At 45.8% G+C, this 14783-nt stretch overlaps 1 protein-coding gene across 2 annotated transcripts in view; it reads right to left on the bottom strand.

The window, feature by feature from the left end:
• Positions 1-14783, bottom strand: part of LOC139395947 (CD9 antigen-like) — a 62157-nt gene that overhangs the window by 43535 nt on the left and 3839 nt on the right. The window contains exon 1 of one of the 2 annotated variants that reach the window (XM_071143256.1): positions 10031-10261. The exons of the other annotated variant lie outside the window; for it this stretch is intronic. Coding sequence (XP_070999357.1) covers positions 10031-10099 — 69 coding nt within the window. The 5' untranslated portion in view covers positions 10100-10261. Of the gene's footprint in view, positions 1-10030; positions 10262-14783 lie in introns of those variants that run through there. 2 annotated transcript variants of the gene reach the window in all.

Here is a 14783-nt window from a genome sequence, read left to right as displayed (position 1 = left end):
TTGACAACACTGTTTGGAAGCTTTTAAATGATATAAAAAGTCAACCGTATCTTTTCCAGTGATGAAGCAATGGATGTCTCATGGTGGCAGGTAGCCTAGCAGTTAAGAGCGTTGAGCCAGTACCTGAACATGTCGATCGTTCAAATCCCCTTGCCAACTAGCTGAAAAATCTGTCGATGTGTTAAGCAAGACACAACCCTAATTGCTCCTGTAATTTTCTCTGGATTAGAGTGTCTGCTAAATGAAGTCCCATAGATCCCTTCATTACAAAGCTCTACTACAAGAGATTCCAAACTCATCCACAAGGTTTGTTTACTCGACGTTCCTCGGGTCTCTACTAGGTAAATACACTTTACGTTTAACGTTTTAAAACGTGGAACCCACGACAAAATACATCACAACTGGATGTTCTGGTCACAGTCAGGTAATATATATATTGATTACCTTCTTACTGAAGAATGTAACTTTTTCTATTGAATCTGATTTTGATATGATTGCGTCTTGTGAAAAATAAATACAACTAAACTGTCAATTGAAACGTAATGGTGGAGTTTTTTTTTTTTACCTTTATTTAACCAGGCAAGTCAGTTAAGAACAAATTCTTATTGACAATGACGGCCTAGGAACAGTGGGTTAACTGGCCTAGGAACAGTGGGTTAACTAGTCTAGGAACAGTGGGTTAACTTGCCTGTTCAGGGGCAGAACGACAGATTTGTACCTTGTCAGCTCGGGGGTTTGAATTTAGTACCGTATGCATGTGTGCTCATGTTCCTCAAAATGGTCACAATTCATGCAATTAATTTTGACGTTTTTGCCGAAGTCTTAAGATGTTAAGGTGCAGTGTTTCTGAAGTGAAAAAATATGCATGAAAACTAGTCGTCTGTAGTTGAATGACAACAAACACTTAATTGAAGAATTCCTGTATATAGCCACGTCATTACCTGGTACTTCCTGTATATAGCCACGTCATTACCTGGTACTTCCTGTATATAGCCACTTCATTACCTGGTACTTCCTGTATATAGCCACGTCATTACCTGGTACTTCCTGTATATAGCCACGTTATTACCTGGTACTTCCTGTATATAGCCACATTATTACCTGGTACTTATTACCTGGTCCTTTCTGATATAGCCACATTATTACCTGGTACTTCCTGTATATAGCCACGTTATTACCTGGTACCTCCTGTATATAACCCCCCACTCCACTATGCTGCGGTTTACACCCCCACCCCACGATGTGCTGCGGTTTACACCCCCGCCCCACGATGTGCTGCGGTTTACACCCCCGCTCCACGATGCTGCGGTTTACACCCCCGCTCCACGATGCTGCGGTTTACACCCCCGCTCCACGATGCTGCGGTTTACACCCCCGCCCCACGATGCTGCGGTTTACACCCCCGCCCCACGATGCTGCGGTTTACACCCCCGCTCCACGATGCTGCGGTTTACACCCCCGCTCCACGATGCTGCGGTTTACACCACCGCTCCACGATGCTGAGGTTTACACCCCCGCTCCACAATGCTGAGGTTTACACCCCCGCTCCACGATGCTGCGGTTTACACCCCCGCTCCACGATGCTGCGGTTTACACCCCCGCTCCACGATGCTGCGGTTTACACCCCCGCTCCACGATGCTGCGGTTTACACCCCCGCCCCACGATGCTGCGGTTTACACCCCCGCCCCACGATGCTGCGGTTTACACCCCCGCCCCACGATGCTGCGGTTTACACCCCCGCTCCACGATGCTGCGGTTTACACCCCCACTCCACGATGCTGCGGTTTACACCCCCACTCCACGATGCCGCGGTTTACACCCCCACTCCACGATGCTAAACTAGGCTACAACAGAGGGGCCAGTTTCTATTCCTGGACTAAACAGTATACTTAAATTGAGGTCTTCCATTGGACATGCTTATTAAAGGACAAGGATTTATCTGTGTGCGGGAAACCAGCCTCTAGAGAGTGTTGTCTTTAATATTAATCTCCAGGGATGTCCAGGGTCAAGTGGGATTGAGATTACCATTAGGCTGCTGTATGTCCTCCTACACAGGGCAGTCGGCGCCAACACAAGGCAGTCGGCGCCAACACAAGGCAGTCGGCGCCAACACAAGGCAGTCGGGCTAACACAAGGCAGTCGGCGCTAACACAAGGCAGTCGGCGCTAACACAAGGCAGTCGGGCTAACACAAGGCAGTCGGGCTAACACAAGGCAGTCGGCGCTAACACAAGGCAGTCGGCGCTAACACAAGGCAGTCGGCGCTAACACAAGGCAGTCGGCGCTAACACAAGGCAGTCGGCGCTAACACAAGGCAGTCGGCGCTGATATTAGCTTCACGACTGACATTTGGACCAGCAATGTCAACCCCATGAGCCTGCTGAGTCTGACAGCACAGTGGGTCGACGAGGATTTCGTACTGAGGAAAGCCGTATTGCATGATCAAGAATGTGCTGGTTCTCCTACCGCTGCTGCCATTTCAATGGCATATGAGAAAATGTTTACAACGTGGAAACATGAACACACTCCCAGCTCCATTTGAACAGCTGACTGGAGAAAGAAGCTCAACTGGGTCTGCAGCAGACGTGAAACCCCTCTGTCATGGAATTGAAACGCTCGCCATGGAATTGAAACCCCCGCCATGGAATTGAAACACCCATCATGGAATTGAAACCCCCATCATGGAATTGAAACCCCCGCCATGGAATTGAAACCCCCGCCATGGAATTGAAACACCCGCCATGGAATTGAAACCCCCACCATGGAATTGAAACGCCTGCTCAACAGAAATGCCAACACAGACCATCGGGTTAACTTGGAAAAAGTACTCTAGTAGAGGCTGTGAACAAGCGGTGGCATTCTCTATGAGCCTCTACTGTGTCGCCACCATGCTAGATGCCAGGTACAAGGACCTCTACTGCGTCACCACCATGCTAGATGCCAGGTACAAGGACCTCTACTGTGTCACGACCATGCTAGATGCTAGGTAAAAGGACCGCTACTGTGTCACCACCATGCTCGATGCTAGGTACAAGGACCGCTACTGTGTCACCACCATGCTCGATGCTAGGTACAAGGACCGCTACTGTGTCGCCACCATGCTAGATGCCAGGTACAAGGTCCTCTACTGTGTCACCACCATGCTAGATGCCAGGTACAAGGACCGCTACTGTGTCACCACCATGCTAGATGCTAGGTACAACGACCTCTACTGTGTCGCCACCATGCTAGATGCTAGGTAAAAGGACCGCTACTGTGTCACCACCATGCTCGATGCTAGGTACAAGGACCGCTACTGTGTCACCACCATGCTCGATGCTAGGTACAAGGACCGCTACTGTGTCACCACCATGCTCGATGCTAGGTACAAGGACCGCTACTGTGTCACCACCATGCTCGATGCTAGGTAAAAGGACCGCTACTGTGTCACCACCATGCTAGATGCCAGGTACAAGGACCTCTACTGTGTCACCTCCATGCTCAATGCCAGGTACAAGGACCGCTACTGTGTCACCACCATGCTCGATGCTAGGTACAAGGACCTCTACTGTGTCACCACCATGCTCGATGCCAGGTACAAGGACCTCTACTCTGTCAGCACCATGCTAGATGCTAGGTACAAGGACCGCTACTGTGTCACCACCATGCTAGATGCTAGGTACAAGGTCCTCTACTGTGTCACCACCATGCTAGATACAAGGACCGCTACTGTGTCACCACCATGCTAGATGCCAGGTACAAGGACCGCTACTGTGTCACCACCATGCTAGATGCCAGGTACAAGGACCGCTACTGTGTCACCACCATGCTAGATGCTAGGTACAAGGTCCTCTACTGTGTCACCACCATGCTAGATGCCAGGTACAAGGACCGCTACTGTGTCACCACCATGCTAGATGCCAGGTACAAGGACCGCTACTGTGTCACCACCATGCTAGATGCCAGGTACAGGGACCGCTACTGTGTCACCACCATGCTAGATGCCAGGTACAAGGACCACTACTGTGTCACCACCATGCTAGATGCCAGGTACAAGGACCGCTACTTCGATGCAGACAAGAAACAGGGTTTACGTGACATGTTAGACACAGCTGGACAAGATGGAAACAGACACAGTGACAGTGCAGAGAGGAAGAGAGGACACGGACAGACAGAGCTGGACAAGATGGAAACAGACACAGTGACAGTGCAGAGAGGAAGAGAGGCCACGGACAGACAGAGCTGGACAAGATGGAAACAGACACAGTGACAGTGCAGAGAGGAAGAGAGACCACGGACAGACAGAGCTGGACAAGATGGAAACAGACACAGTGACAGTGCAGAGAGGAAGAGAGGCCACGGACAGACAGAGCTGGACAAGATGGAAACAGACACAGTGACAGTGCAGAGAGGAAGAGAGACCACGGACAGACAGAGACGAAACTTCACTGCTTGACATGTATGATGAAATCCTGGTTGAGACTGAACAAATGAACAACGAAACAGCTGTAAGTGAAAGAAATAGGTTTAGTAAATAAATAGATGTGTTACTGTTATTGGGGACATATGTAAATGCCAACAAATTAACGTTTTTGGCGATGTGTTTCAACTATTTAACTGTCCTAGAATGCTTAAAAGGCCGCTAAAACTTTTAATATTGGTTATCGGGTATAGTTTTTCTGGGCAAGGAAAATATTGGACATCGGTGCATCCCTAATACGTAACTAATATATTGTTAACAAGCACCAATTTAATTACTCAAAATTATGCAAATATAGATCAAAGAGCATTACCAGTCAAATGTATTTATTGACTGGTATTTCCATCAGTGTCGAGGCTATAAAGCCGACCAGTCAACTGGTATTTCCATCAGTGTCGAGGCTATAAAGCCGACCAGTCAACTGGTATTTCCATCAGTGTCGAGGCTATAAAGCCGACCAGTCAACTGGTATTTCCATCAGTGTCGAGGCTATAAAGCCGACCAGTCAACTGGTATTTCCATCAGTGTCGAGGCTATAAAGCCGACCAGTCAACTGGTATTTCCATCAGTGTCGAGGCTATAAAGCCGACCAGTCAACTGGTATTTCCATCAGTGTCGAGGCTATAAAGCCGACCAGTCAACTGGTATTTCCATCAGTGTCGAGGCTATAAAGCCGACCAGTCAACTGGTATTTCCATCAGTGTCGAGGCTATAAAGCCGACCAGTCAACTGGTATTTCCATCAGTGTCGAGGCTATAAAGCCGACCAGTCAACTGGTATTTCCATCAGTGTCGAGGCTATAAAGCCGACCAGTCAACTGGTATTTCTTCTCTTGGACAATTGGCCGGAACCAATTTCATTTATCAGCTATTACCGGCTAACGAAAACCATGCTCATGAGTCTAAAGTGTCACGGCAGCAGGTGTGTCACTAATTTCACCAAAAGGCTAAGTTCAAACACAGTGGCAACAGTTTCTTTACATCCTGTCACAGTGGCAATAGTTTCTTCACATCCTGTCACAGTGGCAACACTTTCTTCACTTCCTGTTGTGTGTAAGATAAGAGAAAGAGAGAGCGAGAGAGAGAACAGGTGCTTGGGACAACCATATGAACCTAGATTTGGTCTTCACGGCCTGGAGGTTGGCTTCTGATATTCTACCAAGCCCAAGGGCAGCCTGCATTGATATGAATAAACTAAAAAATGTCAGTTGTTGCATGCGCATAACATAACTAGGCTACTTGTTAGTGCTCAGCGATTAACCCATTTTTCGTGGGTTTCATTAAAATGGAACTAATTGACTAACTATCGGTTCAAATTCTTCAATTCCATTTAGTTCTGTTTTTTTTTGTGTGTGAGCCAAACACGCAATTTCTCTGAAGAAATTCACGAGAAATATGAAGTCAAGAACTATGTGGGATGCTGGGCTTCAGGGAGTTGTAGCTTTCATTAAGCAAATATTCAACCTACAGTAATTAACTACAATGACCACAATCCTTGCGCTTGTTCTTCCAGATTTTTATTTTGTACCTTTATTTAACTAGGCAAGTCAGTTAAGAACAAATTCTTATTTTCAGTGATGGCCTAGTTTGTTAACTGCCTTGTTCAGGGGCAGAATGACAGAATTTTACCTTGTCAGCTTGGGGATTTGAACTTGCAACCTTCCGGTTACTAGTCCAATGCTCTAACCACTAGGCTATCCTGCCGCCCCTAATGGGTACACCATTAGGCTTGCTACTTAGATTAGATACACAAAGACCGCAGCGAGAGACGAATGTACACAACAACGAGAGAGAGGGATAGAGAGTTTGTGAAAGTACACCTTATCTACTTTGAAAAACTAGTCAATTTTTTTCACCAAACAGCTCTGCAGCATCCTTAGTCAGGCTAGTTAGATAGGATGACTAGAGACAGTACAGTACGGGGAGAACAGAGATAACGTGAGATGGTAGAGATAATACATAGTTTAGTCAGACAGCTCTGCAGCATCCTTAGTCAGGCTAGTTAGATAGGATGACTAGAGACAGTAAAGTACGGGGAGAATAGAGATAACGTGAGATGGTAGAGATAGTTTAGTCAGACAGCTCTGCAGCATCCTTAGTCAGGCTAGTTAGATAGGATGACTAGAGACAGTACAGTACGGGGAGAACAGAGATAATAGATAGTAGCAGTCAGCCAGCTAGACTGTCTGAGCAGAGATGAGATAACTTTAAAGCCGCACTACGCATAAATCCCTCCGCCATTTACTACTAGTGAAAATTCTAATAGTTTGCTTAATTTCAGTTTGTGACAAAAATAAACTAGTATAGTGTAGAGAATCATTGTACCATCTAAACCACTATGAAGTATATATTCCATAACCAGAAATACTGGTCGTTTCAGCTAGTGTACAAAACCCACAGTATAAGATGCACGTACAAAACCTAATAACAGGAAGCATAGAAATAGCACACATCGAACAGATCTACCGCTTATTAGACTTGCTGTCAAGTAGAATGACAGATCTACAACTACATTTCTATGTGAATTTGGTCAGTTTGCCCCCCAAAAAACGTTACATATTGAGACTTTTAAGGAATGAAAAACTACTATTTGTGCCATGCAACTTCTAAATAAGGACATAATGTAGGCAGGCCTAGAAAACTCCAACAGTGTTAAATAAGTCGCTGTTCAATACCTCCGAGTAATTGGAATATTTCCGTCATTTATTGTTGTTCTTTCTGTTCTTTTTTGTAATTGATTATGTGTGTTATACCCTTAGTGTGCAGTGCTTGAAATGGGCAGGAGCTCACAGGAGCCGAGTACTGGCACCTCAAACGGTCTACTGCTTGTGCAGCCCGTTCCTTTTATACAACACCATATCAGAAGTATTGTGGAGCTCTCCTGCACCTAAATGTAAACAGTCCCAAGCACTGTCTGTGTGACATTTTACTGCATTGTTTGGAGCGTAAGCATTTCACTGCACCCGCTATAACATCTGCTTAGCTGTGTACACAACAGTAGAGGTACGTGGGGGGGAAGAAAAAAAAAAATCGCTGGGGAAGCCAAGCCAGTATAAAAGCCATATTACAACCTACTGTATGTTGTGATAATTGTGAGGTTTGCTCTATAACCCCTTTCGTTAATAAGCCACAGTGATATACAATAAGGCCCGCGATGAGGCTCTATAACCCCTAAGCCACAGTGATATACAATAAGGCCTGTGACAACAAAAAGACAACAGTCACAAAGTGGTAGAATATATTCAAATGCACATTTAGCCTACGTTTGTTTCATCACAAAACTGGAGAGCAACATCTGTCTGGTGAAGTCCACAAAACAGATGTTGCATCTGTAACAGTATAGACTTTACGTCCGTCCCCTCGCCCCGACCCGGGCGCGAACCAACTCTGCACACGTCAACAACAGTCACCCTCGAAGCATCGTTACCCATCGCGCCACAAAAGCCACGGCCCTTGCAGAGCAAAGGGGAACCACTACTTCAAGGTCTCAGAGCGAGTGATGTCACCGATTGAAACGCCACTAGCGCGCACCACCGCTAACTAAGCTAGCAATTTCACATCGGCTACACAGACAAACAGTTATAGGACCTGCAGCAAGTTAATGTTTTCAACCGTTTACTAAACAACTAGTGATTTAGAACCAGCTATTCCTGCACCATTTACACTTCATCAAATCAACAAGGCTATAAACGCTTAGTTTAATACACTGAAAACAAACTTAAAAGATACCAAAAACAATTTAGTCCAATCAACGTTCCTTAATATAACGTGGCTATCCATGGGACTGATTTCTGTGTGCCCACTGATGTAAAACGTCGTTTTTTTAAAACTAATCCTACTTGTAGACTAGTTGAACTCCAATGTCGCCTTCCTCTCCTTCATGTTGGCAAACCAGCCAAAGTTTGTTGTCATAGGCTACCTAGCTAAAATGCTTGCTAACCTGACTTCCTAGCATGGTCAACATTGAACCAGCTAAGTTAGCTAGCTAGTTAACGTGAGCCTACATCTAAACTACATATTGAAGTCCAATCGTCTCAGGCCAGTGGCACAACATATTAATTAATGTATGGTTACATCAGAATTACCTGAACAGAGTCCAAATCCCCATCTCCATCCATGGCTTAGGAAAGGACTGAGTTAGCAAGCTAGCTACTGCAGGACATCAAACACAAACAGACCAGAAACAGACACGTTTTTCTGAAATGTATGTTTTGCAAAGGAAGTAATTTGGTCTGAAGCCAAATCCAAACTGCCCTCCCTTGGGGAACGTTTTGCTGCGCCAGACCAACGCTGATTGGCTCATTCTTTTATAATTGTTTGTATCAAGGGAGGCCAAACGCTTGCTGGCATCAACCAAGCAAATGCTACGGCAGAAACAAGTTATCCTATTACGGTCCAGACAGCATAAAATATATGGACTACACATACTGAGACAGGCGGGTGCTGTTTCCCTCGCTTGGATTATTTATCCAGAGAGATTCAGACACTTGCGAATTGATGGAAAATTATGAAAAACACAAGAGAGACGAAAGATACAAAAAATTAAATAACTTATTGGTCAAATATCTGAGGAAGTCTGACATCATGAATACACGCCACTGTGTGTTTATCAATCATATGTCTGTTTTATAATGAATGACCCAGACGTAGAGAGAGCGCCAATTGCTGAGATGGTGTTGTTCCATACTGCCCCGAACTCACTCCGAGGGGATTCGTTTATCTGGCCCGCGTTACACAGTCTGGGGAGTTTCCTGGTGTAAAACAATAGCGTTCGTTTTGGAACCTGGCTGCCTCCCGGGAATGAGCTAGATGCCCCTCTCGAAGTCGGCTCAAAACAAACATAACGTAAATAAGCACGTGGAGTAACGAATAGGATTAGGCCAGTGTGTTTTCACATGCAAAGGTGATTGCTCTTGATAAACGCTTAATCTTCCTTCTCAAAGAAAACGATCTTATATTAAAAACATGTATTTTATGTTTTAAAAAATGTTTCTGGTCGATGCACCTAGAGTGGTGCAAATGACTGTTTGATTTGGGAAGATCGCTACTACCTCCCTGCTTTCGACCGATGATGTGACGGGCCATTGCCCGGTTCAACCCGGGCCAGCGTAATATAACTCCCTGACTATCCTTCTCCCCTTCCGATCAAAAACACACCGCGCCAAGGCTAGGGGAAAGGGCGGATTTTCCTTCAGTGGAAAATGTGATTTGAGTCCGAGTGTCCCGACGAGCCAAAACTCAACCTCCTAACAGTCACCCTTTCCATGCCGACGCGATTTACTTAATATACGCGATGAATAAAGGGACAAAAATAGCCGAGGACGGGGGGAGACTCAAATTAACCGGCAAAATGACTAGAGCTGCAAATTCGAGAAGCAATGTTACAAAAAACAAACAATAGGCTAAAATAATTCAGCGGTTTGGTATGTCCGCATGGCGATGCAACATGCTTTTGTTGTAGGCTGGATAGGCGAACGTTAACTGCAGCATCGACACAGCAGACCGCTTCATTCAAACACAAACTCAAACATATTTCGCCAAAAGTAAATACAAAAACTGTATCACGACTTACCCAGAATATGAAGTTGAAGATGAAAAGTAGATATTTGACACATTTCATTCCTCCTTCCACTTTCCCCATTGTTGGCTCCAAAAATGCAACGCTAATTCACAAAACGTAAATCGGAGTTTGTCGCTATTCTTTCTCTTTAAAAAAAAATGTAAACAATATATCGGTGCACCGTGCTGCTGTCAATGTCGTCAGCAGAGTAAAGCACCTGAGGTTCCTCTCACTGTGTTTCCAGACCGCCCATTTCAATGTGAGGGGGAGTGGAGGGGGGTTCCAGACCGGCGGTTCCAACTCGACACAGACAGACAGGGACAGCAGACATGCGGACTCGCTGATTCCAGTCCAGTGACTGCATGGTTGATTCTGATTGGATATGAAGCTGGCTGGCCGTGTCCTCTCCTGCATGATTTGGTCTGATGGTGGTTAGGCCGTCTCTTATTTTTTGCTTCAGACAGAGCTGAATCAGTGGCGATTTTAGCATGTAAATCTTGGTGGGGCAAACCATTAAAAAAAAAATCCATGCCAGCAAAGCCATAGCACAACATGAATTGCACGATAACGTGAAAAACGGTGCACACAAACTGTTACGGCATACATAACGCTGTCCCAACAGCAGCGCTTTTTTGGCTATCAAGGAAACAACTGATTCAACCTCATTTACTGCCTTAAAAAAAACGGCTGACATGGCTGACTTGCTTGAACAAATGTGGTTTCTACTGACAATCGAGGTGTACAAACCATGGCATAAAGGGATGGCGAGTGGATTAGAGGCAATCCGTAATTTCGATTAAGACATTAATGAGGAGCTAGGAAGGACGTTGTTCAGTACTTTTGAAATGTACAGCGACAGAATTCAGAACATGGGCCGTTCTTACAGTATTCTCCCTGTACACCAAGTCAGGACCGTAGGATAATTAAAGGGGCCATATAAGCAGTGGCGACCTGTCATTCAGGGCAGACCCCTGAATGACTTTTTGAAACCCACATTTTTAGCAAAAATAAATGAATACTTTTTTTGTTGTTGGCTGTTTTGCATTTTATTTTGGCATTAATATGTGTCACGTATCAGTTTGCAAACAATGTACAAAATACATATATATACTGCTCAAAAAAATAAAGGGAACACTAAACACTAAAATAAAGGGAACACTAAAATAACACATCCTAGATCTGAATTAATGAAATATTCTTATTAAATACTTTTTTCTTTGAATGTGCTGACAACAAAATCACACAACAAAATTTATCAACCCATGGAGGTCTGGATTTGGAGTCACACTCAAAATTAAAGTGGAAAACCACACTACAGGCTGATCCAACTTTGATGTAATGTCCTTAAAACAAGTCAAAATGAGGCTCAGTAGTGTGTGTGGCCTCCACGTGACTGTATGACCTCCCTACAACGCCTGGGCATGCTCCTGATGAGGTGGCGGATGGTCTCCTGAGGGATCTCCTCCCAGACCTGGACTAAAGCATCCTCCAACTCCTGGACAGTCTGGGGTGCAACGTGGCATTAGTGGATGGAGCGAGACATGATGTCCCAGATGTGCTCAATTCGATTCAGGTCTGGGGAACGGGCGGGCCAGTCCATTGCATCAGCGCCTTCCTCTTGCAGGAACTGCTGACACACTCCAGTCACATGAGGTCTAGCATTGTCTTGCATTAGGAGGAACCCAGGGCCAACCGCACCAGCATATGGTCTCACAAGGGGTCTGAGGATCTCATCTCGGTACCTAATGGCAGTCAGGCTACCTCTGGCGAGCACATGGAGGAAATGCCACCCCACACCATGACTGACCCACCGCCAAACCGGACATGCTGGAGGATGTTGCAGGCAGCAGAACGTTCTCCACGGCGTCTCCAGACTCTGTCACGTCTGTCACGTGCTCAGTGTGAACCTGCTTTCATCTGTGAAGAGCACAGGGCGCCAGTGGCGAATTTGCCAATCTTGGTGTTCTCTGGCAAATGCCAAACTTCCTGCACGGTGTTGGGCTGTAAGCACAACCCCCACCTGTGGACGTCGGGCCCTCATACCACCCTCATGGAGTCTGTTTCTGACCGTTTGAGCAGACACATGCACATTTGTGGCCTGCTGGAGGTCATTTTGCAGGGCTCTGGCAGTGCTCCTCCTGCTCCTCCTTGCACAAAGGTGGAGGTAGCGGTCCTGCTGCTGGGTTGTTGCCCTCCTACGGCCTCCTCCACGTCTCCTGATGTACTGGCCTGTCTCCTGGTAGCGCCTCCATGCTCTGGACACTACGCTGACAGACACAGCAAACCTTCTTGCCACAGCTCGCATTGATGTGCCATCCTGGATGAGCTGCACTACCTGAGCCACTTGTGTGGGTTGTAGACTCTGTCTCATGCTACCACTAGAGTGAAAGCACCGCCAGCATTCAAAAGTGACCAAAATATCAGCCAGGAAGCATAGGAACTGAGAAGTGGTCTGTGGTCACCACCTGCAGAACCACTCCTTTATTGGGGGTGTCTTGCTAATTGCATATCATTTCCACCTGTTGTCTATTCCATTTGCACAACAGCATGTGAAATTTATTGTCAATCAGTGTTGCTTCCTAAGTGGACAGTTTGATTTCACAGAAGTGTGATTGACTTGGAGTTACATTGTGTTGTTAAAGTGTTCCCTTTATTTTTTTGAGCAGTGTATATCATTGAGTTAATAAAGCCACATCCAAACATGGTCTTTTTTTTGTTTTCTTGTGTAAGGCAGCTCCAAAATGCAGGTGTTTCAGCCTATCTCAATGCGTTCTGTGGTGGTGGGGCAAGCTAGCAGAAAATGCGTTGCGCCATGATTGGCTCAGTGTTCTGTCACTCATGGGGATACTACGTCACCACCAAGACTAAGGGTAAATTCTCATCTGGCCCCTCGGGTGCTGCCATAGTGTCATGGTTCCACCTGCCACCGTAGGACAGCAGAGACCGTCCTAGAGACATTAACGACACTCAGGTTGTCATGGTTCCACCTGTCACCAGAGGGCAGCAGAGACCGTCCTAGAGACATTAACGACACTCAGGTTGTCATGGTTCCACCTGTCACCAGAGGGCAGCAGAGACCGTCCTAGAGACATTAACGACACTCAGGTTGTCATGGTTCCACCTGTCACCAGAGGACAGCAGAGACCGTCCTAGAGACATTAATGACACTCAGGTTGTCATGGTTACACCTGTCACCAGAGGACAGCAGAGACCGTCCTAGAGAGATTAACGACACTCAGGTTGTTATGGTTCCAGCTGTCACCAGAGGGCAGCAGAGACCGTCCTAGAGACATTAACCACACTCAGGTTGTCATGGTTACACCTGTCACCAGAGGGCAGCAGAGACCTCCTAGAGTATGGGGTGTCCAATTTACTCATTATGATGTCACTGTTAAAACAGGTGTGTTTTCTGTTGCCTTTTGCTGAAGCTTGAATTGTGTCTATGTGTGCTTGTTTCCTGAGTGAGTTTTGGGGACTTAGTGTGTGTTTCTATGTGTGCTTGTTTCCTGAGTGAGTTTTGGGGACTTGGTGTGTGTTTCTATGTGTGCTTGTCTCCTGAGTGAGTTTTGGGGACTTAGTGTGTGTTTCTATGTGTGCTTGTCTCCTGAGTGAGTTTTGGGGACTTGGTGTGTGTTTCTATGTGTGCTTGTCTCCTGAGTGGGTTTTGGGGACTTAGTGTGTGTTTCTATGTGTGCTTGTCTCCTGAGTGAGTTTTGGGGACTTAGTGTGTGTTTCTATGTGTGCTTGTCTCCTGAGTGAGTTTTGGGGACTTGGTGTGTGTTTCTATGTGTGCTTGTCTCCTGAGTGAGTTTAGGGGACTTGGTGTTTGTGTGTGTCTGTGTGTGCTTGTCTCCTGAGTGAGTTTTGGGGACTTAGTGTGTGTTTCTATGTGTGCTTGTCTCCTGAGTGAGTTTAGGGGACTTGGTGTTTGTGTGTGTCTGTGTGTGCTTGTCTCCTGAGTGAGTTTTGGGGACTTGGTGTGTGTTTCTATGTGTGCTTGTCTCCTGAGTGAGTTTTGGGGACTTGGTGTGTGTTTCTATGTGTGCTTGTCTCCTGAGTGAGTTTTGGGGACTTGGTGTGTGTTTCTATGTGTGCTTGTCTCCTGAGTGGGTTTTGGGGACTTAGTGTGTGTTTCTATGTGTGCTTGTCTCCTGAGTGAGTTTTGGGGACTTAGTGTGTGTTTCTATGTGTGCTTGTCTCCTGAGTGAGTTTTGGGGACTTAGTGTGTGTTTCTATGTGTGCTTGTCTCCTGAGTGAGTTTTGGGGACTTAGTGTGTGTTTCTATGTGTGCTTGTCTCCTGAGTGAGTTGTTTGTTGTTTGTTTGTTGTTTTCCCAGTGTTACTGTGATCCTTCCGTTACCGTATATCAGTAAAGTAGTATGTTAATCCTTAACCGCTGATTCCTAGTCTGGTCTCTTCACTGCACCTGGGTCCAACCTCACCAAGTCACAGCAAGCAAGTAGTCATATGGAACGGTACAACACAAGAGACATTTTAAATAGAGAGAGTCATATGGAACGGTACAACACAAGAGACATTTTAAATAGAGAGAGTCATAACGGTACAATACAACGAGACATTTTAAATAGAGAGAGACATATGGAACGGTACAATACAACGAGACATTTTAAATAGAGAGAGACATATGGAACGGTACAATACAACGAGACATTTTAAATAGAGAGAGTCATATGGAACGGTACAATACAACGAGACATTTTAAATAGAGAGAGACATATGGAACGGTACAATACAAGAGACATTT

This window comes from Oncorhynchus clarkii, unplaced genomic scaffold, assembly GCF_045791955.1.
Source record: "Oncorhynchus clarkii lewisi isolate Uvic-CL-2024 unplaced genomic scaffold, UVic_Ocla_1.0 unplaced_contig_8498_pilon_pilon, whole genome shotgun sequence".
In the NCBI taxonomy this organism is placed as follows: Eukaryota; Metazoa; Chordata; class Actinopteri; order Salmoniformes; family Salmonidae; genus Oncorhynchus; species Oncorhynchus clarkii.
Note: the sequence above shows the minus strand (reverse complement) of the source record. Positions and strands in the feature narration are given on the sequence as shown.